The 24,768-nt window shown below is 50.7% G+C and overlaps 1 protein-coding gene across 1 annotated transcript in view; it reads left to right on the top strand.

Moving 5' to 3' along the window:
• The window catches only part of FBXL5 (F-box and leucine rich repeat protein 5), a 76,302-nt gene that overhangs the window by 27,367 nt on the left and 24,167 nt on the right, over positions 1-24,768 (top strand). The window contains exons 2-8 of the mRNA XM_075346900.1: positions 12,953-13,168; positions 13,843-13,938; positions 15,060-15,246; positions 16,416-16,598; positions 18,332-18,457; positions 19,119-19,273; positions 19,352-19,434. Coding sequence (XP_075203015.1) covers positions 12,953-13,168; positions 13,843-13,938; positions 15,060-15,246; positions 16,416-16,598; positions 18,332-18,457; positions 19,119-19,273; positions 19,352-19,434 — 1,046 coding nt within the window. The remainder of the gene's footprint in view (positions 1-12,952; positions 13,169-13,842; positions 13,939-15,059; positions 15,247-16,415; positions 16,599-18,331; positions 18,458-19,118; positions 19,274-19,351; positions 19,435-24,768) is intronic.

Raw genomic sequence — 24,768 nt, 5'->3', positions numbered from 1 at the left:
GGGCCAGGTCGTTGCTGGATGTCACACACAGCGACAGCGACGGGACGTCGCTGCAACGTCACAGAAAATGGTGACGTAGCAGCGACGTCGTTGTCGTCGTCGTTATGTGTGACACCAGCTTTAGCCGGAAATCTACTAATGCCTGCTAATCCCAGGTAGAGCAATAAAAATAGCGCATCCCAAAGAGCTGATCCCGCCGGTAATCCCCGGAGCCTTGGAGCCAGTGCACTCCGCGAGGGACCACCACAACCCAGCTTTTTTTTTTTATTCCCTTTTTGTTTTGTTTTGTTTTTTCACATTTCATTTTTGAGTAATATCAGGAATACAAGAATCAAGTCATATTTGTATACAGTGATTTATAATCCACATATAAGGTATAAGTCTGCACTTCTAATAGAAGGTCTTTTTTGCGGTACAGCCAGCGGCAACTCCTTATGGTGGAGATTCAGTCATTTTTAAGGCTTTTCACAGTTTTTCTTAAAGCAACATATAACCTGAAGAAAAATATCAAATACCATAGAGGAAACATCTGCCCGAGACTCTTCTGCAGGCACCGGATCGAAACAGTCCTGTACAGTTTCAGCCATCTTTGTTCTCCAGATTCTCTGTTTTTAGCTGGTTTATTAAAATAAGTGATGAGAGAGCATTACCATTATAGGGTGCTCGTAACTAGTGATGAGAGAGCACTACCATACTAGGGTGCTCGTAACTAGTGATGAGAGAGCACTACCATACTAGGGTGCTCGTAACTAGTGATGAGAGAGCACTACCATACTAGGGTGCTCGTAACTAGGGATGAGAGAGCACTACCATACTAGGGTGCTCATAACTAGTAATGAGCGGGCTCTACCATACTAGGGTGCTCATAGCTAGTGATGAGAGAGCACTACCATACTAGGGTGCTCGTAACTAGTGATGAGAGAGCACTACCATACTAGGGTGCTCGGAACTAGTGATGAGCGAGCACTACCATACTAGGGTGCTCGGAACTAGAGATGAGCGAGCACTACCATACTAGGGTGCTCGGAAATAGAGATGAGCGAGCACTACCATACTAGGGTGCTCGGAACTAGTGATGAGCGAGCTCTACCATACTAGGGTGCTCGGAACTAGAGATGAGAGAGCACTACCATTCTATGGTGCTCGTAACTAGAGATGAGAGAGCATTACCATACTAGGGTGCTCGGAACTAGAGATGAGAGAGCACTACCATACTAGGGTACTCGTAACTAGTGATGAGCGGGATCTACCATACTAGGGTGCTCGCAACTAGAGATGAGCGAGCTCTACCATACTAGGGTGCTCGTAGCTAGAGATGAGAGCACTACCATACTAGGGTGCTCGTAACTAGTGATGAGAGAGCTCTACCATACTAGGGTGCTCGCAACTATAGATGAGCGAGCTCTACCATACTAGGGTGCTCGTAGCTAGAGATGAGAGCACTACCATACTAGGGTGCTCGTAACTAGTGATGAACGGGCTCTACCATACTAGGGTGCTCGCAACTAGAGATGAGCGAGCTCTACCATACTAGGGTGCTCGTAGCTAGAGATGAGAGAGCACTACCATTCTATGGTGCTCGTAACTAGAGATGAGAGCTCTACCATACTAGGGTGCTCGTAGCTAGAGATGAGAGAGCACTACCATTCTATGGTGCTCGTAACTAGTGATGAGCGAGCTCTACCATTCTATGGTGCTCGTAACTAGTGATGAGCGAGCTCTACCATTCTATGGTGCTCGTAACTAGAGATGAGCGAGCTCTACCATACTAGGGTGCTCGTAGCTAGAGATGAGAGAGCACTACCATTCTATGGTGCTCGTAACTAGAGATGAGAGCGCGCTACCATGCTCTGTACTGGTAACTAGTGATGAGCAAGCACTGCCTTGCTCGGAGGCTCGTAACGAACAGTTGGACGCTCGGATAAGTGAAACTTGAGTACCTGAGTATAATGGAAGTCAATGGGAGAGTCTAACATTTTTCAAAAAGCTTTCCAAAAAATGCTCAAATTCCCCATTGACTTCTATTATACTCAGGTCCTCGAGTTTCGCTCGTCCGAGCGTCCAACTACTTGTTACAAGCCCCCGCTTGTAACTCATCACTAGTTAACTGCAGAGCAAGGACTTTCTCCTGCCTAGAGGGCCAGAGACAGTGTCCTCCGCTTTACCCACACTTATCTTCTAAATACAGTAAGGCTATGTGCGCACGTTGCGTAATTACATGCAGTTACGCTGCGCTTTGTAGCGCAGCTTAACTGCATGCGTGCTGCGTCCCCTGCACAGTCTATGGAGATTGTGCAGGGGCCGTGCGCACGTGGCGTTTTAGAGCGCAGCGCTTCGGCTACTGCCGAAGCGCTGCGTAAAAAGAAGTGACATGTCACTTCTTCCGTGCGCTTTGCCGGCAGCTCCTGCTCTGTCTATGGGAGGAGCTGCAGGCAGAGCGCATGGAATCGGCGCTCGTCACTACGGACATTTCTGCAGCGATTTTAAAGCGCACATGTGCTCTTCAGATCGCTGCAGAAATTTCTGCAGTGACTGTACGCAACGTGCGCACATAGCCTTAAGGTGGTGACAAAATGACCAAATAGTTGCCACTTTCCACAGGGCGATCGCAGTGCCACATGATAACATTGGAGCCAATCATTTCCTTTGGTGTCGCAGGTTTCCAAATGTGTTGGACTTTCTGGCAATGGGCACCCCCGACACACTTGCCATAGACTTCAATGCAAATTTCACGTGACATTTGACTTGGCTGTTTTTATTTACAGAGCATTCACAGCCAAAAATAGCGGCGCTGCAGCAGGTCAGACATGTGGCACAAATGTTCTGGTCACGCAGCAGCAGTTCTTTGACAAGTTGTGCCACCAAAAGCATCTGCGCAACTAGTCTTTAACTTTTTTTCTTCTAGACAAACCCTTCCCCTCTTTTCATGAGTAGTGTTCACTAGGATTTTTATCATCAAAGCCAGGATTACAAAGGCAATTGACACCTCTTTACATAAGATAACATAGGATCCAGTAATCACAATAGGAGTTGTCACTGTGGACTCTGCTCCCATCCCTTCACAATGACCTTTTGCTCTTTAAGTGCTTCAATTAAAAAAAAAAAAAAAAAAAAAAAAGGGGGGCAGAATGTGTAAATTGTGGCTATGTACATGTGTTGTTTCTTGAAACAACATGAAGGTATAGTCTAAAAAGCCCCAGTGGCCAGTGTGAAAAGTGCAAGAGCTCTATTTTTTTTTTTATTATTTATTTAATACATATTGTAATTGCCAAAAAAATAAAAAAAAAACCAGAATTTGATTTTAAGGAACAGGTAATTTTTCTGACATTTAGTTCCCTTTAATGCAGGAACTTAAAGTTGCAGGCCAACCTTGATATTTATTGAAAAAATGTCTACAATTGAGGAAGTTTTTTGTTCTCATCAATTATAACGAACGTTCTCATTTGGAAACAAACTCAAGTTTTGCTCAGTATTGAATATCGAACAAGCAAAGCTTAAAGGGAATCTGTCAGCAGATTTTTGCTGGTTTCAGATTACATAGCATATTGTAGGGGTTAATTCAGAATTCAGGGTTGCTTCTATTATCACACTGTGCTGTTTACCTACAATTATTGTTTTAGCTTCAGGAGATTATCATTGCCAGACTAGGTCAGCTAGTATGGAACGCCCCCCTGCAGTGATTAACAGCTCACTGTCTATAGACATTGTATATAGAAAGCATGGTGTGGGCGGGATTAGCTTTCTGAGCTTTACTGCAGTGTTAAATCTAAAAGCTCTGATTGTGTCAGAACGGCTGCAGCCAGTAATCTAAGTGATACATCGTTGGATTCAGGATCTCTTTGCCTACATTGTGCTGCTCTCAGATGAGATAGGAAAAACCTGCTGAAAGATTCCCTCTAATACTATAAACAAAATGGATAATATATGACCAAATAAAACAATAAAATTGTGGTATGAGGGCACCGCCTGAATAGCAGATGTGTGCCCAGGGTGGTAGGCGCTATGTGCGTGCAGGTGTATGGGAGAGCACAAGGGGAGCGCGCACTGATGTGGGGAGAGCAGGAGGGACCTGAATGCCGGTCCGCACGTGCGTCATAGCTGGGAGCGAGTTCCTATGGGGTGGGGTGTAAGCACTTTACAGTAACGGGGGAGCGTGGGGTTTGTTGGATCAGCAGTGGGTGATCTATCTACTGGCGGGCCAGCTCTACTACACCTTTGGTTATTAGCGGAAACTTTTAAAAGCAATAAACATAACTAGATGCACTAAAATTATGTGCAAATAATTAATGTGCCATGAATTATTAAATATGGCCTGTAATTGTGTGCCTATGTAACAGACAATGCACCTATATTTATAGGGAGCTGAAGAGAAGGGGACTATAAAAGCATGAAAACGGCGTCTAGTGAATCAGAGTGCACAGAGCCCGGGGAGGTCAGTGTCCTTGGCATCAGCACTTTCCTAATCTGGGGGAGCGATCTGCTGCGCCGCACGGATACTGGGCTCTTTGTGCTCTGATTCATTATTCTACTGCGTTTTCATTGTGATTGTGTCACCTGCAGTTTTGTGGTTCACACATAGGTATAGCTTTATTGATTGTCCAACCACCGGGCCAATTTATGTGGGTAGCATGCTGGCTCAGTGGTTAGCAGTATTGTCCTGCAACAGCAAGGTACTAAGTCAAATCCAACCAAGAGCATCATCTGCATCGAGTTTGTATATATCTTCAGCTTAGGCTACTTTCACACATCAGGTTTTTGCCATCAGGTACAATCCGGAAAAAAACGGGTAAATCGGATCCGGTACCGCATCCTTTTTATCCCCATAGACTTGCATTGTAACCGGATTGTACCTGATGGCTTTGCGTTGCATCCGGTTTTTTCCGGATGCAGCAAAATTTATCAAAGCGGCGGCCGGAGGCAACGTATCTTACAACGTTTTTTTGTCCGGCAAAAAAACCGCATCGCGCCGGATCCGGCGCGATACGGCGTGTTTTACAATGAAAGCCTATGGACGCCGGATCCGGCGCAATGCGGTAAAAAATGGATGCGGCTACCGGATCCGTTTTTGTAAACTGCGCATGCACCAAATTAATTAAAAAAGCTGATCCTTCAAAAAAAAAGGACAAACCGGATGCAAAAACGGATGCAAACCGTATCCACCGGATCCGGTTTTGTACGCATCCGGCATAACGGATCCGTTAAAAACCGGATCCGGTGGATACGGTTTGCATCCGTTTTTGCCGGATCCTTTGCATCAGGAAAAAAAAGGATTGTGCCTGAATGCAGAAAACTGATGTGTGAAAGTAGCCTTATGTGGATTTTCCTCCCATACACCTAAGAGAGAATAAGACTACTTTCACACATCAGTTTTCTGCATTCAGGCACAATCCTTTTTTTCCTGATCTAACGGATCCGGCAAAAAATGTAAAAAACCGTATCCACAGGATCCGTTTTTTAACGGATCCGTTATGCTGGATGCGTAAAAAAACGTTTTTTTTTGCCCGATCCGTTTTTTCAAAACATTGGAGCATGCTCAGTTTACAAAAACGAATTCGGCAGCCGCATCCGTTTTTTGCTGCATCACGCCGGATCCGGTGTCCATAGGCTTCCATTGTAAAACACGCCGTATCGCGCCGCATCTGGCGCGATGCGTTTTTTTTGCCGGACAAAAAAAGTTACAAGATACGTTGCCTCCGGCCGCCGCTTTAATTAATTTTGCCGCATCCGGAAAAAAACGGATGCAACGCAAAGCCATCAGGCACAATCCGGTAACAATGCAAATCTATGGGGATAAAACGGATGCGGTACCGGATCCGTTTTACCAGTTTTTTTCCGGATTGTGCCTGATGGCAAAAACCTGATGTGTGAAAGTAGCCTAAAACACACCAATAGGTTTCTGTACAACACCTTTTATCAGTAGTGATGAGTGATCACTACTCTGCTCAGTGCTCAGTTGGATGTTTGGATGGGCTCAACTTAAGTGTAATGGAAGCCAATGGGGAACTCGAGCAGATTTCTCGGAAAAATTCTAGAGTTCCCTATTGCCTTCCATTATACTCGGGTACTTGAGTTGCATCCATCCGAACATCTGATCCAGCTGCTCATTACGAGTACCCAGCACCAGAGCATGTAGTGCTCACTCATCACTAGTTATCACCTATCCTCCGGTTGGGGGACAGCTTCCTGATCACTGGTACCCCCGGCGATCATCAGATTGTGGAATTTTCATCCTTGACCAGTAGTCTTCATCCCCGTTACATAATTTTGTGGAAGCATACACGTCTGAGTGCCACGTCATCAATTTACATTGGCCTGCCCAAAAAATCCGTAGCTCCACATAGAATGAATGAAGCACAGGGAGCACATGCACACTGCCACTTCATTTTTCACCAGTGATAAAAGTGCGAACAACAAGTTACCACGTGTTGTGTGGATACATTATAACTTGTTTTCTTTGTTGCTCCATTGGGAGACCCAGACAATTGGGGTGTATAGGCTATGCCTCCGGAGGCCGCACAAAGTATTACACTTAAAAGTGTTAAGCCCCTCCCCTTCTGCCTATACACCCCCCCGTGCTCCCACGGGCTCCTCAGTTTTTTGCTTTGTGCGAAGGAGGTCAGACACGCACGCACAGCTCCACAGATTGGTCAGCAGCAGCTGCTGACCATGTCGGATGGAAGAAAAGTGGGCCCATATAGAGCCCCCAGCATGCTCCCTTCTCACCCCACTCTTGTCGGTGGTGTTGTAAGGTTGAGGTATCCATTGCGGGTACGGAGGCTGGAGCCCACATGCTGTTTTCCTTCCCCATCCCCCTCAGGGCTCTGGGTGAAGTGGGATCCTATCGGTCTCCAGGCACTGAGACCGTGCTTCATCCACAACTCCTGTGGAGCCTGCTGGATAGGAGCCGGGTATCGTTCAGGGACATGGCCCTGCTACTTGGAGGTACTCTGTATCCCTGTGGGGACAGCGCACAGCAACACTCCAGCTTTGCTGGGTGTGCTAGTGCACCGGGGACCACGGCGCTGACCGGGTTAATATGTGCCATTACACACTCAGCGTTGCTGAGTGTGTTTATGTATAGGGACTGCCGCACTGACCGCCGCGGCCATGGAAACACTGCGGCGCGGCTGGGACTTGTACCTCCCGCCCACAGCCCTGACAGGCAGGGGAAGGGCGGGACGCTGCACAGAACGAGCAGCACTGAGGGCTGGAGCATGCTTTGCATACTCCACCCCCCTCACTGTGCACAGTGCGGGCACCAGTTCCCGCACTTTCTGGGTCACGCCCACGGCTCCCTCCTCTCCTCAGGACGCCGGCAGCCATTCCTGTCGGCTCCTCGGACGCAGCAGAGGGGGACAAAGTCTGGGAGACCCAGGCAGGGACTCTGGTGGCCTCACAACCGCTTTAGGCGGGTGGTAAGCAGCACCTGTGGTGCTAGCCCCATTGTGCAGTAGTGTAACATTATATGTTTATGGTATATATGTTTTACACTGTATGGTGCACAGTTGATTTCTGGCTATATACCCTATTGTGTTACTCAGGGAAGATAATAGCATGGCACCCACGAAAGGCAGGGGTGCCAAAACACAGGCTTATTATGTTGCCTGCGCCGCATGTACGACCCCGCTACCGGCAGGTTCCACTGACCCTCATTGTGTGCACTGTTCGGCCCCTGTGGCACTTACTCAGCCGGAGCCTCTGCTAAGAGGGGCCCAGGGGGAGCCACCTGCTAACACTGTTCAGGTGACGGGGACGGAGTTTGCAAAACTCTCTGAGACTATGGCTAAGATACTAGAAGCCTTGCAGTCCAGGCCGGTATCTCAGCACAGGGACTTTGTTGAATCTTTGTTCCCTGGCCCACCTCAGCTGGACCAACAATGTCCTCCCGGGGTATCTCATGGATCCCAGGCTGAGGGTTCTGACACAGACCCCAGCCCCAGACCGACTAAGCGAGCTCGCTTAGATTTTCCCTCGACATCATCATATTGTGCAGGGTCTCAGAGGGGGGAATCTCTGGTTGATGATGCGGAGACAGCTGATCAGGATTCTGATCCTGAGGCCGCTCTCAATCTTGATACTCCGGACGGGGACGCCATAGTGAACGACCTTATTGCGTCCATCAATCGTATGTTGGATATTTCTCCCTCAGCTCCTCCGGTGGAGGAGTCAGCTTCTCAGCAGGAGAAATTCCGTTTCAGGTTTCCCAAGCGTACACCGAGTATGTTTCTGGACCACTCTGATTTCAGAGAGGCAGTCCAGAATCACCATGCTTGTCCAGATAAGCGTTTTTCTAAGCGCCTTAAGGATACACGTTATCCTTTTCCCCCTGACGTGGTCAAAAGTTGGGCTCAGTGTCCCAAAGTGGATCCTCCAATCTCCAGACTGGCAGCTAGATCCATACTTGCAGTGGAAGATGGGGCTTCACTCAAAGATGCCACTGACAGGCAGATGGAGCTCTGGTTGAAATCCATCTATGAAGCTATCGGCGCTTCTTTTGCCCCAGCGTTCGCAGCCGTATGGGCGCTACAAGCTATCTCAGCAGGTCAAGCGCAAATTGACGCAGCCACACGCACGTCCGCGCCACAGGTGGCGTCCATAACCACTCAGACGTCGGCATTTGCGTCTTACGCTATTAATGCTGTCCTGGACTCTGCGAGCCGTACGGCGGTTGCAGCCGCCAATTCGGTGGTACTCCGCAGGGCCTTGTGGCTACGGGAATGGAAGGCAGATTCTGTTTCCAAAAAAGCGCTTAACCAGTTTGCCAATTTCTGGCGACCGATTGTTTGGCGAGCGTTTGGATGAAATCATCAAACAATCCAAGGGAAAGGATACATCCTTACCCCAGCCCAAACCGAACATACCCCAACAGAGGAAGGGGCAGTCGAGGTTTCGGTCCTTTCAGGGCGCGGGCAGGTCCCAATTCTCCTCGTCCAAAAGGCCTCAGAAAGATCAAAGGAACTCTGACGCATGGCGGTCTAAGTCACGTCCTAAAAAGGGCACCGGAGGTGCCGCTACCAAAGCGGCTTCCTCATGACTTTCGGCCTCCTCACTCCGCATCTTCGGTCGGTGGCAGGCTCTCCCGCTTTTGCGACGCCTGGCTGCCACGGGTAAAAGACCGTTGGGTGAGAGACATTCTGTCTCACGGTTACAAGATAGAGTTCACCTCTCGTCCCCCGACTCGATTCTTCAGGTCATCCCCGCCTCCCGAGCGAGCCGAGGCTCTTCTGCAGGCGCTGGGCACTCTGAAGGCAGAAGGAGTGGTGGTCCCTGTTCCTTTTCAGCAACAGGGCCACGGTTTTTACTCCAACTTGTTTGTGGTCCCAAAGAAGGACGGGTCTTTCCGTCCTGTCCTGGACCTGAAACTTCTCAACAAACACGTAAAGACCAGGCGGTTCCGGATGGAATCCCTCCGCTCCGTCATCGCCTCAATGTCCCAAGGAGATTTCCTTGCATCGATCGATATCAAAGATGCTTATCTCCACGTACCGATTGCTCCAGAGCACCAGCGCTTCTTGCGCTTCGCCATAGAAAACGAACACCTGCAGTTCGTGGCACTGCCGTTCGGCCTGGCAACAGCCCCACGGGTTTTCACCAAGGTTATGGCTACTGTAGTAGCGGTCCTCCACTCTCAGGGTCACTCGGTGATCCCTTACTTGGACGATCTCCTGATCAAGGCACCCTCTCAAGAGGCATGCCAACACAGCCTCGACGCTACCCTGGAGACTCTCCAGAGTTTCGGGTGGATCATCAATTTTCCAAAGTCAAATCTGACACCGGCCCAATCGCTCACATACCTTGGCATGGAGTTTCATACCCTCTCAGCGATAGTGAAGCTTCCGCTGATCAAGCAGCGGTCACTACAGACAGGGGTACAATCTCTCCTTCAAGGCCAGTCACACCCCTTGAGGCGCCTCATGCACTTCCTGGGGAAGATGGTGGCAGCAATGGAGGCAGTTCCTTTCGCGCAGTTTCACCTGCGTCCTCTTCAATGGGACATCCTACGCAAATGGGACAGGAAGCCGACGTCCCTCGACAGGAACGTCTCCCTCTCTCAGGCGACCAAAGCTTCCCTTCGGTGGTGGCTTCTTCCCACTTCATTATCGAAGGGGAAATCCTTCCTACCCCCATCCTGGGAGGTCGTCACGACGGACGCGAGTCTGTCAGGGTGGGGAGCGGTTTTTCTCCACCACAGGGCTCAGGGTACGTGGACCCAGCAAGAGTCCTCGCTTCAGATCAATGTTCTGGAAATACGGGCAGTGTATCTTGCCCTGAAAGCGTTCCAGCAGTGGCTGGAAGGCAAGCAGATCAGAATTCAGTCGGACAATTCCACAGCGGTGGCATACATCAACCACCAAGGCGGCACACGCAGTCGGCAAGCCTTCCAGGAAGTCCGGCGGATTTTGATGTGGGTGGAAGCCACGGCCTCCACCATCTCTGCAGTTCACATTCCAGGCGTGGAAAACTGGGAAGCAGATTATCTCAGTCGCCAGGGCATGGACGCAGGGGAATGGTCCCTTCACCCGGACGTGTTTCAGGAGATCTGTTGCCGCTGGGGGGTGCCGGACGTCGACCTCATGGCGTCCCGGCACAACAACAAGGTACCGACGTTCATGGCACGGTCTCAAGATCCCAGAGCTCTGGCGGCAGACGCCTTAGTTCAGGATTGGTCGCAGTTTCAGCTCCCTTATGTGTTTCCTCCGCTGGCACTGTTGCCCAGAGTGTTACGCAAGATCAGGGCCGACTGCCGCCGCGTCATCCTCGTCGCTCCAGACTGGTCGAGGCGGTCGTGGTACCCGGATCTGTGGCATCTCACGGTCGGCCAACCGTGGGCACTACCAGACCGACCAGACTTGCTATCTCAAGGGCCGTTTTTCCATCTGAATTCTGCGGCCCTCAACCTGACTGTGTGGCCATTGAGTCCTGGATCCTAGCGTCTTCAGGGTTATCTCAAGACGTCATTGCCACTATGAGACAGGCTAGGAAACCAACGTCCGCCAAGATCTACCACAGGACGTGGAAAATTTTCCTGTCGTGGTGCTCTGCTCAGGGTTTTTCTCCCTGGTCTTTTGCCTTGCCCACTTTTCTGTCCTTCCTTCAATCTGGACTGTAAAAGGGTTTGTCGCTCGGCTCCCTTAAGGGACAAGTCTCAGCGCTCTCTGTGTTTTTCCAGAAGCGCCTAGCCAGACTTCCACAGGTACGCACGTTCCTGCAGGGGGTTTGTCACATCGTTCCTCCTTACAAGCGGCCGTTAGAACCCTGGGATCTGAACAGGGTGCTGATGGTTCTTCAGAAACCACCATTCGAGCCAATGAGAGATATTTCTCTCTCACGCCTTTCGCAGAAAGTGTTTTTTCTAGTAGCAGTCACTTCACTTCGGAGAGTGTCTGAGCTAGCAGCGCTGTCATGCAAAGCCCCTTTCCTGGTTTTTCACCAGGACAAGGTGGTTCTGCGTCCGGTTCCGGAATTTCTCCCTAAGGTGGTATCCCCCTTTCATCTCAATCAGGATATCTCCTTACCTTCTTTTTGTTCTCATCCAGTTCACCAATGTGAAAAGGATTTGCACTTGTTAGATCTGGTGAGAGCACTCAGACTCTACATTTCTCGTACGGCGCCCCTGCGCCGCTCGGATGCACTCTTTGTCCTTGTCGCTGGCCAGCGTAAAGGGTCACAGGCTTCCAAATCAACCTTGGCTCGGTGGATCAAGGAGCCAATTCTCGAAGCCTACCGTTCGGCTGGGCTTCCGGTTCCCTCAGGGCTGAAGGCCCATTCTACCAGAGCCGTGGGCGCGTCCTGGGCTTTGAGGCACCAGGCTACGGCTCAGCAGGTGTGTCAGGCGGCTACCTGGTCGAGCCTGCACATTTTCACGAAACACTATCAGGTGCATACCTATGCTTCGGCGGATGCCAGCCTAGGTAGACGAGTCCTTCAGGCGGCGGTTGCCCACCTGTAGGAAGAGGCCGTTTTACGGCTCTCTTACGAGGTATTATTTTACCCACCCAGGGACTGCTTTTGGACGTCCCAATTGTCTGGGTCTCCCAATGGAGCGACAAAGAAGAAGGGAATTTTGTTTACTTACCGTAAATTCCTTTTCTTCTAGCTCCAATTGGGAGACCCAGCGCCCGCCCCTGTTTTTTTGTGTACACATGTTGTTCATGTTGAATGGTTTCAGTTCTCCGATATTCCTTCGGATTGAAGTTACTTTAAACCAGTTTATAATTCTTTTTCCTCCTTCTTGCTTTTGCACCAAAACTGAGGAGCCCGTGGGAGCACGGGGGGTGTATAGGCAGAAGGGGAGGGGCTTAACACTTTTAAGTGTAATACTTTGTGCGGCCTCCGGAGGCATAGCCTATACACCCAATTGTCTGGGTCTCCCAATTGGAGCTAGAAGAAAAGGAATTTACGGTAAGTAAACAAAATTCCCTTCTTCACAGGAAAAGCATTTTATTTAAATAATAAAAAATCATAAAACATTTTCTGTCACTCTAGTTCCAGTGGTGTTGGGCACGCTGATGTAATCGCTCAGGGGACTTTCATCACTCGGACTGTTGTGTGACATGGCTCATCTAATAGGAAATGTGTGTCCAGTTATTTGTGCCATAGGTTACAGTAACTTTTTCAGCCTTAGGAGAGTTGTAATAATTGGAGTAGGACCCAGATGAGTTACACCTTGGCGTGGTCTCTGGGCACAAGTAAATTTGGCCACCTTTATTTGCTAAGTAACTCATATATTTTTTTAAAAATGTCATGTTTTCTTGGCAGTAATGCGTGTTCACATTGCAATATTCACCATCTACATTCTTGTTTTTTCTCCTTCCCGTTACTTGAGTGCAACTGCTATTTTGGTTATTGTAATAATTGGATCATCATCATTATTATTATTTTGTGTTCTTTATTGTTCCTACATTTTTTTTCTTAATTGAACACTAATGTATTGGTTTTGCTTCTCACGCAGCTTTCCAAGACCAATTTTTCCAACAACAATGACTTCCGAGCCCTGCTGCAGTCCTTGTATGAGACCTTCAAGGAGTTCAAAATGCATGAGCAGATCGAGAACGAGTGCATCATCGGCCTGCTCCAGCAACGCAGCCAGACCGTGTACAACGTGCACTCCGACAACAAGCTCTCCGAGATGCTCGTCCTCTTTGAAAAGGGGCTGAAAAACGTGAAGGTACGCCCTCCATCCTGTGTCGGGAACGTACGGCACAATGCCTGCCGAATGTAAGGAGTTGGGACACTTACGTCCGATACTACCGGTGTCTGTCACAACCATGGAATGATAGCTGGCCACATATGTAGAACTTTCTCCCATCATTTATATAGGAGATCTTGAAATTTCTGCCCACAGAGGATCAATGTTGGCTGTCAATCAGTGAAGCACTCCACCAACAATATCTGGGCGTGACAGATGTGAAGGTGGGGGACGGTGGGAAGTCACTGCCGATGGGTGGCCTGTATATTTCATGTGATCTATTAACTTCATTATTAAAGTATGAGTCTGTAATGGAAAGAAATGGAGAGCCTTGGAAGTTTCCCTGTCCTGGAGTCATAGGCCTCATAAATAAGTGAACCCCCATCATTTTTTTCAGATGGGGTTGCAGTCATCATTTGCTTTCTTACCACTTTTTAAGGAACTCTGAGATTGTACATAGATTGTGACACGGCCACCGCCGTCCTGGAAGAGACGTCCTCACCAGAAATATTCAACTCTGCTGACATCTGATGTCACTTGTAAAAGTTAACTACTTCTGCTGCGCCGGCAAGTTTATGCTGTAAAGCGGTGGTTTACCAGTTTATATGCCACACGTAACATGTCCGCTCTCACTCTTTATTCTGCGCTCCTAGGATGAATATGAGCAGCTGAACTATGCCCAACAACTGAAGGAGAGGCTGGAGGCTTTCACCAGCGACTTCATTCCTCATATGAAGGAAGAGGAGGAGGTGAGTGCCCGCGCTCGGGTGCGGAGACTGTCCCCGGATCTCTGGTGGGCAGATGGGATCTTCTCACCAGTCTGTACCTTTTCAGCTTTATCCCATTCATATTACAGGGAACCTTTCACTGGATTTTTTTTGTGTAACCCAAGCACCACATCCAATTGCCGCGTCTCAATTCTCAAACTTTTTTTTTCATTTTTTTTTGGGCCCTTCTATTTAAGTTATGCCCACTGGTAACAGACTGTGCATATACTACAGAGGAGAAAGTGCAAACGCCCGCAGAAACGGTCTATGGTATATGCCCAGTTGGTTAAAGGGAAAGTTTGCACCTTTTCAAGGGGGGGGGCCATAATTTTGGAGCAGAGGAGCACAAAAAGAAAAACTTGATTTAAATGTAAAAATACAGTGAAAGGTCCTTCTTAAAGAAGCATTGCTGTTAACATTTCTTTTCCCTAAACCTGTGTAAATGTTAGTGTCATCTCAGCCAGTGTGGTAATATCCTCACTGCTATATTCTCAGATATCCATCTTTGTTTTGCTCCTCTTTTGAGGTTCCTCACAGCGATTCAGACTCTCCAGCTCACTGTGTGTGTGTGTGTGTATGTGTGAGCTGACAGACACTTTTACAATGTAAGCCTATAGAGGCTCGTTCCCCCGGCCGCCTCGTTCCCCCCCCCCGGCCGCCTCGTTCCCCCCCCCCCGGCCGCCTCGTTCCCCCCCCCCCCCCGGCCGCCTCGTTCCCCCACCCCCCTCGGCCGCCTCGTTCCCCCACCCCCCCCGGCCGCCTCGTTCCCCCCCCCCCCCCCCCGGCCGCCTCGTCCCCCCCCCCGGCCGCCTCGTTCCCGAATCCCCCCCCCCCCCCCCGGGTCGCCTCGTTCCCCCGGCTCTGTAAAATCCACTTCAGGGTCACACAGAGCCCAGTTTGATCCAGAGAGTTTGAATCTTCATCCCATGATTCAGTAAAGGATCAGAGCGATGCCGGATACTGGAGAAGTCGGCGATTGGCGAGGATATTACCACACTGACACTACACTAACATGTACACAGATTTAAAGAACAAAAGAAGCTAATGGGAGGGCTATATATCTGTGACATAAATACATATAGACTAAATGAGCCTTCTCTTAGGTTTTTCAGCCAATGTTGATGGAGTACTTCACTTATGATGAGCTCAAGGACATTAAAAAGATGGTGATTGCCCAGCACTGCTCTCAGAAAGACCCCGCAGAGCTCCTCAGGGGGCTAAGCCTCTGGAGTGAGGCCGACGAACTACAGAAAGTGCTCAAGTATTCTGTGGATGAAAAGTCGGGGGAGGGTAAGTCCTACTTCCAATGTGCAGATTGGTTTATATCGGCAATACACAAGATACATGTCAGATAGCCGGCACGCTTGCTCCTTACCTTCTCCATGCGGTCATAAGTGAATAGAGCATGGTTAATGGCTATATATAATATATATATATATATATATATATATATATATATATATATATATATATATATATATATAATTATATATAGCCGCTCCCGCTCCATTCATTGCTTTTAAGTGTGACCTGCAGTTCGGGATATCCCTCGCAGGTCTTATGGTGGGATCTCCAGCGTCAGTTATTAGCTATCCTCTGATCAACGAGGTTTTAGGAAACCAGGTGTACAGTGACTTTTGCCCTTGCGACACAAGTTTGCCGTATTGCAGTGCAAATTGCGACATTAAAGTTAACACATTGCTAAAATTAAAACCATCTAGGTTTCATCACAACCACATGCACTGCATTAGTTCTGACTCAGCGCCATGAAATTGTGATCTTAACGTCACATGGATAAAAGCTGCTGTGTGGCCTGAGTCTTATGCTGGGAACAGTCAGCCACATTAGGAATATATACAAGTATCTGGTACATTTGTGGCACGACTGCTCAGTGTCACATTCTGTATGGGAAGCTGTGGGAATGTAAGCGCAGGGCAGGTCTATAGTTCGGGCACTTTGTTTGGACCCGTGACCTCCTCCCGACACACTGCCCTTAATCCTTTCCTCTTCTACTCTCATCACCTCCCGTCCTCTTCTCATGTGTCCTGTGGACGGACACGGTCCCACGAGTTACCGTCTTGTACAGTCTGTGTAGCCTCCTTCTACTTGTTCCCTCTTGTCGCTGTAGGCTGGTACATACATTTCCTAGTATTTACTTCCTTGTCCCGATATGATTCTTTATTGTGCAGATATGTGAGCTGATGGGGCTGTATACCCTCGCTGCGGCTGTATACCCTCGCTGCGGCTGTATACCCTCGCTGCGGCTGTATACCCTCGCTGCGGCTGTATACCCTCGCTGCGGCTGTATACCCTCGCTGCGGCTGTATACCCTCGCTGCGGCTGTATACCCTCGCTGCGGCTGTATACCCTCGCTGCGGCTGTATACCCTCGCTGCGGCTGTATACCCTCGCTGCGGCTGTATGTTCGGAGTTATTTATGGTGTTCTCTTCTTGTCCTAGAGCCAGCTGCTCAGCCGAGCGCAATCTCCATTTGCCATCTTCCTCCGGAGGTAATGCTGAAAATTTTTAGTTACCTTAATCCGCAGGAGCTGTGTCGTTGTAGCCGAGTAAACAGTAAATGGGCACAGCTGGCAAAGACTGGATCTCTCTGGAAACATCTGTATCCTGTGCTGTGGGCGAGAGGTGAGTCACACCGGCATTAAGTGCGCGCCGTGTTTCACATATGGTTAAAGGAAGAACACATCCATCTACAATATTACTCCACACAAGTGTACCAGGTAGACACCTGGACCCCTGTACACACAAGTGTGCCAGGTAGACACCCGGACCCCTGTACACACAAGTGTGCCAGGTAGACACCCGGACCCCTGTACACACAAGTGTACCAGGTAGACACCCGGACCCCTGTACACACAAGTGTACCAGGTAGACACCCGGACCCCTGTACACACAAGTGTACCAGGTAGACACCCGGACCCCTGTACACACAAGTGTACCAGGTAGACACCCGGACCCCCGTACACGCAAGCACACCAGGGGGATGCCCCGGGCCCCCGTACACGCAAGCACGCCAGGGGGATGCCCCGGGCCCCCGTACACGCAAGCACACCAGGGGGATGCCCCGGGCCCCCATACACGCAAGCACACCAGGGGGATGCCCCGGCCCCCGTACACACACGCACACCAGGGGGATGCCCCGGCCCCCATACACACAAGCGGACCAGGGGGACGTGCTGGCCTCCATACACACAAGCACACCAGGTAGACACCCCAGGCCCATTACACACAAGTGCACCAGATGGACACCCCAGCAGCCAAACACGCCAGAGGGACACGCCGGCAGCCGTACACATGAGCGCACCTGGGCGATGCCGTGGCCCCCGTACACGCAAGGGCATCAGGTGGATGCCCCGACCTCCATACCCACTAGTGTACCAGGGGGACACCCTGACCCTCATACACACGAGTGCCAGGGAGACGCCCCCATACACGTAAGCGCACCAGGGTGGACACGCTGGCCTCCATACAGACAAGTGCACCAGGGGGATGCCCCAGACCCCATATACACACACCCACACACGCAATGTACAACGCATATACACGCAATGTACAACGCATATACACACACACAATGGGACCGCCCTGACCCCCGTACACATAAGCGCACCAGGGGGACGCCCCGGCCCAGAGGATCCCAGTCTCAACAGTTTTAAGATAATTGTATGTCCCTAAGGTGGGATCTGTATCTATCAGACATTCATATAAACGTGTGGGTCTGGAATACCACTCTGATGTACCCCTGCTGCAGACGAGACCTCCTCTTCATATCCCTGCTCCTCGGGCCTCCTACTAATGCTTTGTCTTTGGAGATAACTGTTATATAATTTCTTGCAATATTGAAGTCAGATGGCTGCTGTTCAGGTACGTAAAAATGAAAATAAGTAAAACTCATCAGATTTTCAGTCCTCCCTTTCCCGCTTTTCACTGTATTTTTTGCAGCATCATACTTACTGGCTAAAGCTGGCATTGGATAAATGTGACGTGGCCTCCACAGCTGATCCTGCCACTGTCTACCTCTCCGTGGCAGTAATCGTGGCACTGCCACCTCATTTGTAATGCCAGCTTTCAGAGCTGAGGATTGCACACCACATGTAATATGTCTGTAGTAGTTCTATCACTTCTGTGTGTGACTGCACTCTGTTGTCTGAGCCAGCGGACTAATTACATAGGATGTGTCATGTGTCTCCGTAACAGACACCAGCGTTTTCCATCTCGGCTTGCATTGTATTTCCCAGTTGTGTTACTCGGTGGGGACGATATATTGCTTGTTCATGCCTTGTCATAGTTACCTTGTCTATATTTTGATACGTGCCGGATTTTTTCGTATTTGCATTGTGATAAGTATCTTTTTATAGGGAACTGGTACAATGGGGCGGCTTCTCACCTCGACGTGGAGCCGGACGAGGACTGGGTGTCCAGTAGGAAGGATGAGAGCCGTGCATATCAGGAGTGGGACGAGGATGCAGACATTGATGAGTCGGGTAAGAAGATTTCTGGTGTGTGCCTCATGGAAATGAATGAACCACCACGTAATATGTCACTCTGCCAAAGCCATGAGAAAAAAGGAATCCACCTTTTTGTTTATAAGTGTAGTGCTGTCCGTCCCTGTGTCCGTCCCTGTGTCCGTCCCTGTGTCCGTCCCTGTGTCCGTCCCTGTGTCCGTCCCTGTGTCCGTCCCTGTGTCCGTCCCTGTGTCCGTCCCTGTGTCCGTCCCTGTGTCCGTCCCTGTGTCCGTCCCTGTGTCCGTCCCTGTGTCCGCCCCTGTGTCCGCCCCTGTGCCCGCCCCTGTGCCCGCGCCTGTGCCCGCGCCTGTGCCCGTGCCTGCCCTGGCGGTCAACTGCCACAGCTCCGGTCTCTGCCCTTGGAGTAGCACCTGGTGTCTGCCTCGCGGTGAATGCTTAGGCAAGCCCCTCCCACTAAAGGGTAAGCCCGGATCCCCCTGTGGTCCAGTGGCTCCACTTCAGCTCGCTGCTTTACCACCTCCGGTGGCGAGCATTACAATAGACCTGTTGTCATTTGTCCCGGTGATTGTGGCCTGTTAAGATTAGCCTTCTATATATTAATTGATTCTTCACCTCACACTTGGCATGAAACCAGATAAAGCTGTCTCTGCTGTTCATCAAGTGCTTCTTTTTCTTACAGAGGAGCTTGAAGATGATGGGTATTCTTCATCCATAAGTGTGGCCCAGCAAGAAAAGGAGCTACTGCAAGGATTAATTCAGAATGTTCTCCCCCATGTGGGTCCATCAGTGAAGACCCTCGTACTTGCCTACAGCTCGGCAGCAAGCAGTAAAATGGTAGGCCCATCCCAGATAGGGAATTCCTGGGATTACGAGCTCAGGCGGATTCTATAACTGGTGGTTTTGCTTTTATAGATTCGGCAGATGCTGGAGTTTTGCCCGAATTTAGAGCACCTGGATCTTACCCAGACGGATATTTCAGACTCTGCTTTTGATGGGTACGTCACTGTAATACGAGAAATAAATCATCAGTATTTTATTTACAATGTTAAAAAAAACCTCCACAGTGAGACGTTCATGTCCTGAGAGCCATTGTGATACGTCTGGACCGCTAACACCTTAAGCCATGTGCACACGGGAAGTATTGGCATCAGAAATCTGCACCAAAAACGCTGTGGTTTACAGTACTCACCCATTCAGCTTTTTTTGCTGCCAAGATCCACGTTTTTGGTGCAGCAATCTCTGTTTTTTTCTTGGTCACGTGGCTCTTAGGCTCATATGACCGGTCTCTTACAGGTTCAGCATAAAGATGATCATTGTTTCATGTATATAGTATCTCCATAGTTTCTGATGGATGTAATACATGCAAACGTTGGCTGCTTGGATGTTTGTTTCGGAGACCACCACCGGTGTTTAGAGTTGGAGGTATGTGGTGCTCCCCAGCGGTGGGGTGGAAAGGGCCTTGTTTGTAGGTATTATTGACTTTATAAGGACATTGTCCGTATAGCACAGACGTGTGATGTATCCATGTCCCATCACTGGGACCCCGATCAGTTTTGAGATTAGGGCCTTGCCTTTGTCAGGAAGTAAACCATGCAAATTATTTTTCTTCGGCGCTCTATTGGGAGACCCAGACGATTGGGTGTATAGCACTGCCTCCGGAGGCCACACAAAGCAATTACACTAAAAAGTGTAAGGCCCCTCCCCTTCTGGCTATACACCCCCAGTGGGATCACTGGCTCACCAGTTTTCGGCTTTGTGCGAAGGAGGTCAGACATCCACGCATAGCTCCACTGTTTGTAGTCAGCAGTAGCTGCTGGCTCTATCGGATGGAAGAAAAGAGGGCCCATATAGGGCCCCCAGCATGCTCCCTTCTCACCCGCGGTTGGTGCTTGTAAGGTTGAGGTACCTATTGCTGGTACAGAGGCTGGAGCCCACATGCTGTTTTCCTTCCACATCCCCTGGAGGGCTCTGTGGAAGTGGGATCTTGCCGGCCCCCAAGCCCTGGGGCCGGGCTCCATCCACAGACCCATAGAACCTGCTGGATTGGGAGCGGGAGTGCCGTTCAGGGACAAGGCCCTGCAACTTTCAGGTACTCTGTGTCCCCGGCAGGCACGGACACGCTCAGGGCTTGCTGAGCGTTGTAGTGCGCCGGGGACAGTGGCGCTGTACGCTGGGGGTTAGGTCACTGCAGCTTTGCTGAGTGACGTTGTGTGTTGGGAACTACTGCGCCGACCGCTCCTGGAGCGGCGGCGCAGCTGCGACTTGTGGTGCGCCGGGGGCTTTGCGCCGACCGCGCTTTTACGGCGGCGGCGCTTTTAACTTTAGCCCCCGGCTTCTGCGGCCTAGCGCCGCTTCGTTCCCGCCCCCACCCTGTCAATCAGGGTAGGGGAGAGACGCTGCTCAATGGCAGCGCCGAGGGCTGGAGCCTTATTTACATGCTCCAGCCCTCTCACTAGGCACAAGGGGAAGCAGACTTCCCGCTCTTCGTCGGTGTACGCCCAGGGCCCGCCCCCCCTCTCCACAAGGACGCCGGCAGCCATTACACATGCGATCTGGCTGGGGAGAGGCAGCAGGCTCTGGGAGACCCAGACTAGAGGGATTTCTGGCGACCACACACCGCTCCTAAGCGGGCGGTAAGCTGCACAGTAGTGCTGGCCCCACTAGTGCCTCAGTGATATATTAGTGTACTTTTTTCTTGGTACCATATATATATATATAGTTGCACTGTAAGGTCGCTTCTTGGCTGGACACCCTGTACTGCTCTGAGGAGGCAGCAACATGTCATCCGCAAAACGCAAGGCTGCCAAGGCACGGGCTGTGTACACTGTTTGTACTGCATGTGGGGCTGATCTACCGGCAGGCTCCAATGATCCACATTGTGTGCAATGTTCAGTCCCAGTGGCACTTCGTCAGCCAGAGCCTATGGTGGTGGTAGCCCAGGCAGAGACGCCTGTGAACCCTGCCCCGGTGACGGGGACAGACTTTGCAGTGTTTGCTGATAAAATGTCTGAGGCTATGACAAAAATCCTGGAGACCTTGCAGGCCAGGCCAGTTCCTCAGACCATGGACACCGCTGTGGCTATGCTCTCTGGTCCCCCTCAGTTGGAACTAGTCCGTACTTCAAGGGGGTCTCAAGCATCACAAGCTGAAGTCTCTGACTCAGATGACAGTCCCAGGCAGCCTAAGCGAGCTCGCTGGGAAAGACCCTCGACGTCATCACACTGCTCAGGGTCTCAGCGAGAAGAATCTCTCTGTGATGAGACTGAGGACGGTGATCAGGATTCTAATCCTGAGGCCCCTCTCAATCTGGATGCCCCTGATGGTGACGCCATGGTTAATGACCTTATATCGGCGATTAATAGGCTGTTGGATATTTCTCCCCCAGCCCCTTCTGCAGAGGAGGCAGCTGCACAGCAGGAGAAGTTCCATTTCCTGTATCCCAAGCGTAAATTAAGTGCTTTTTTGGACCACTCTGACTTCAGAGAATCAATCCAGAAGCACGACGCTCATCCAGACAAGCGTTTCTCTAAGCGTTCTAAGGATACCCGTTATCCTTTTCCCGCTGAAGTGGCCAAACGCTGGACCCAGTGCCCAAAGGTGGATCCCCCAATTTCCAAGCTTGCGGCTAGATCCATAGTCGCAGTAGAGGATGGCGCTTCACTTAAAGATGCCAACGACAGACAGATGGACCTTTGGTTGAAATCTGTCTATGAAGCTATCGGCGCGTCCTTTGCTCCAGCATTCGCGGCCGTGTGGGCACTACAAGCTATTTCAGCTGGTTTAGCACAGGTGGATGCTATCATGCATCCAGCAGTGCTGCAGGTGGCGTCCCTAACCTCGCAAATGTCTGCGTTTGCGACCTATGCTATCAATGCTGTCCTAGAATCTACGAGCCGTACCTCTATGGCGGCCGCCAATTCTGTGGTTTTGCGCAGAGCCTTATGGTTAAAGGACTGGAAAGCAGATGCTGGTTCCAAAAAATGCTTAACCAGCTTGCCATTATCTAGGGACAGACTGTTTGGTGAGCCATTGGCTGAAATCATAAAACAGTCCAAGGGTAAGGACTCTTCCTTGCCACAGCCCAGAGCAAGTAAACCTCAACAGAAAAAGTGGCAGTCAAGGTTTCGGTCCTTTCGAGGCTCGGGCAAACCCCAATTCTCCTCGTCCAAAGGGACTCAGAAAGGACAAGGGAGCTCAGATTCCTGGCGGGCTCACTCACGCCCCAGGAAAGCAAATGGAGGAACCGCTTCCAAGGCGGCTACCTCATGACTTTCGGCCTCCTCCCTCCGCATCCTCGGTCGGTGGCAGGCTCTCCCGCTTTTGCGACATTTGGCTGTCACAGGTCAAAGACCGGTGGGTAACAGACATTTTGTCTCGCGGGTACAGAATCGAGTTCAGTTCTCGGCCTCCACTTCGGTTCTTCAGAACCTCCCCACACCCCAACCGAGCAGATGCCCTGCTGCAGGCGGTGGACTCTCTAAGAGCAGAAGGAGTCGTGATCCCTGTTCCCCCTCTGGAACGGGGGCGAGGATTTTACTCCAATCTCTTTGTGGTTCCAAAAAAGGACTGCTCCTTCCGTCCTGTTCTGGACCTAAAACTGCTCAACAAGCATGTGAACGCCAGGCGGTTCCGGATGGAATCCCTCCGCTCAGTCATTGCCTCAATGTCCCAAGGAGATTTCCTAGCATCAATAGACATCAAAGATGCTTATCTCCACGTGCCGATTGCTACGGAGCACCAACGCTTTCTGCGCTTCGTGATAGGAGACGAACATCTTCAGTTCGTGGCTCTGCCATTTGGTCTGGCGACAGCCCCCCGGGTGTTCACCAAGATCATGGCAGCAGTGGTAGCAGTCTTGCACTCTCACGGACACTCTGTGATCCCTTACTTGGACGATCTACTGGTCAAGGCACCCTCTCAGGAGGCATGCCAACTCAGCCTGAATTTTGCACTGGAGACTCTCCAGGCGTTCGGGTGGATCATCAACTTCCCAAAGTCAAATCTGTCACCGACCCAATCACTAACGTATCTTGGCATGGAGTTTCATACTCTCTCAGCGATAGTGAAGCTTCCGCTGAGCAAGCAGCGGTCACTACAGACAGGGGTGCAGGCTCTCCTTCGAGGTCAGTCGCACTCCTTAAGACGCCTCATGCACTTCCTCGGGAAGATGGTGGCGGCAATAGAGGCGGTTCAGTTTGCGCAGTTTCATCTGCGTCCACTTCAATGGGACATTCTCCGCCAATGGGACGGGAAGTCGACATCCCTGGACAGGAAAGTCTCCCTTTCCCAGACGGCCAAGGACTCTCTGCAGTGGTGGCTCCTTTCCACCTCGTTATCACAGGGAAGATCCTTCCTACCACCGTCCTGGGCGGTGGTCACGACAGACGCGAGTCTGTCAGGGTGGGGAGCAGTGTTTCTCCACCACAGGGCTCAGGGTACGTGGACTCAGCAGGAGTCCAGCCTTCAGATCAATGTTCTGGAAATCAGAGCAGTGTTTCTTGCCCTACTAGCCTTCCAGCAGTGGCTGGAAGGGAAGCAGATCCGAATTCAATCGGACAACTCCACAGCGGTGGCATACATCAATCACCAAGGAGGGACTCGCAGTCGGCAAGCCTTCCAGGAAGTCCGGCGCATTATGATGTGGGTGGAAGCCACGGCCTCCACCATATCCGCAGTTCACATCCCCGGCGTAGAAAACTGGGAAGCAGACTTCCTCAGTCGCCAGGGCATGGACGCAGGGGAATGGTCCCTTCACCCGGACGTGTTTCAGGAAATCTGTCACCGATGGGGAAGGCCGGACGTCGATCTAATGGCGTCCCGGCACAACAACAAGGTCCCAACATTCATGGCACGGTCTCGCGATCAAAGAGCGCTGGCGGCAGACGCCCTAGTGCAAGATTGGTCGCAGTTCCGGCTCCCTTATGTGTTTCCACCTCTGGCACTCTTGCCCAGAGTGCTACGCAAGATCAGATCCGAATGCAGCCGCGTCATACTCGTCGCTCCAGACTGGCCGAGGAGGGCGTGGTATCCGGATCTGTGGCATCTCACGGTCGGCCAACCGTGGGCACTACCAGACCGACCAGACTTACTGTCCCAAGGGCCGTTTTTCCGTCGGAATTCTGCGGCCCTCAACCTGACTGCGTGGCCATTGAGTCCTGGATCCTAGCGTCTTCAGGCTTATCCCAAGGGGTCGTTGCCACCATGAGACAGGCTAGGAAGCCCACGTCTGCTAAGATCTACCACAGAACGTGGAGGATATTCTTATCCTGGTGCTCTGCTCAGAGAGTGTCTCCCTGGCCATTTGCATTACCTACCCTTCTTTCTTTCCT

The sequence above is a fragment of the Anomaloglossus baeobatrachus genome, chromosome 1, assembly GCF_048569485.1.
Source record: "Anomaloglossus baeobatrachus isolate aAnoBae1 chromosome 1, aAnoBae1.hap1, whole genome shotgun sequence".
NCBI lineage: Eukaryota > Metazoa > Chordata > Amphibia > Anura > Aromobatidae > Anomaloglossus > Anomaloglossus baeobatrachus.
Note: the sequence above shows the minus strand (reverse complement) of the source record. Positions and strands in the feature narration are given on the sequence as shown.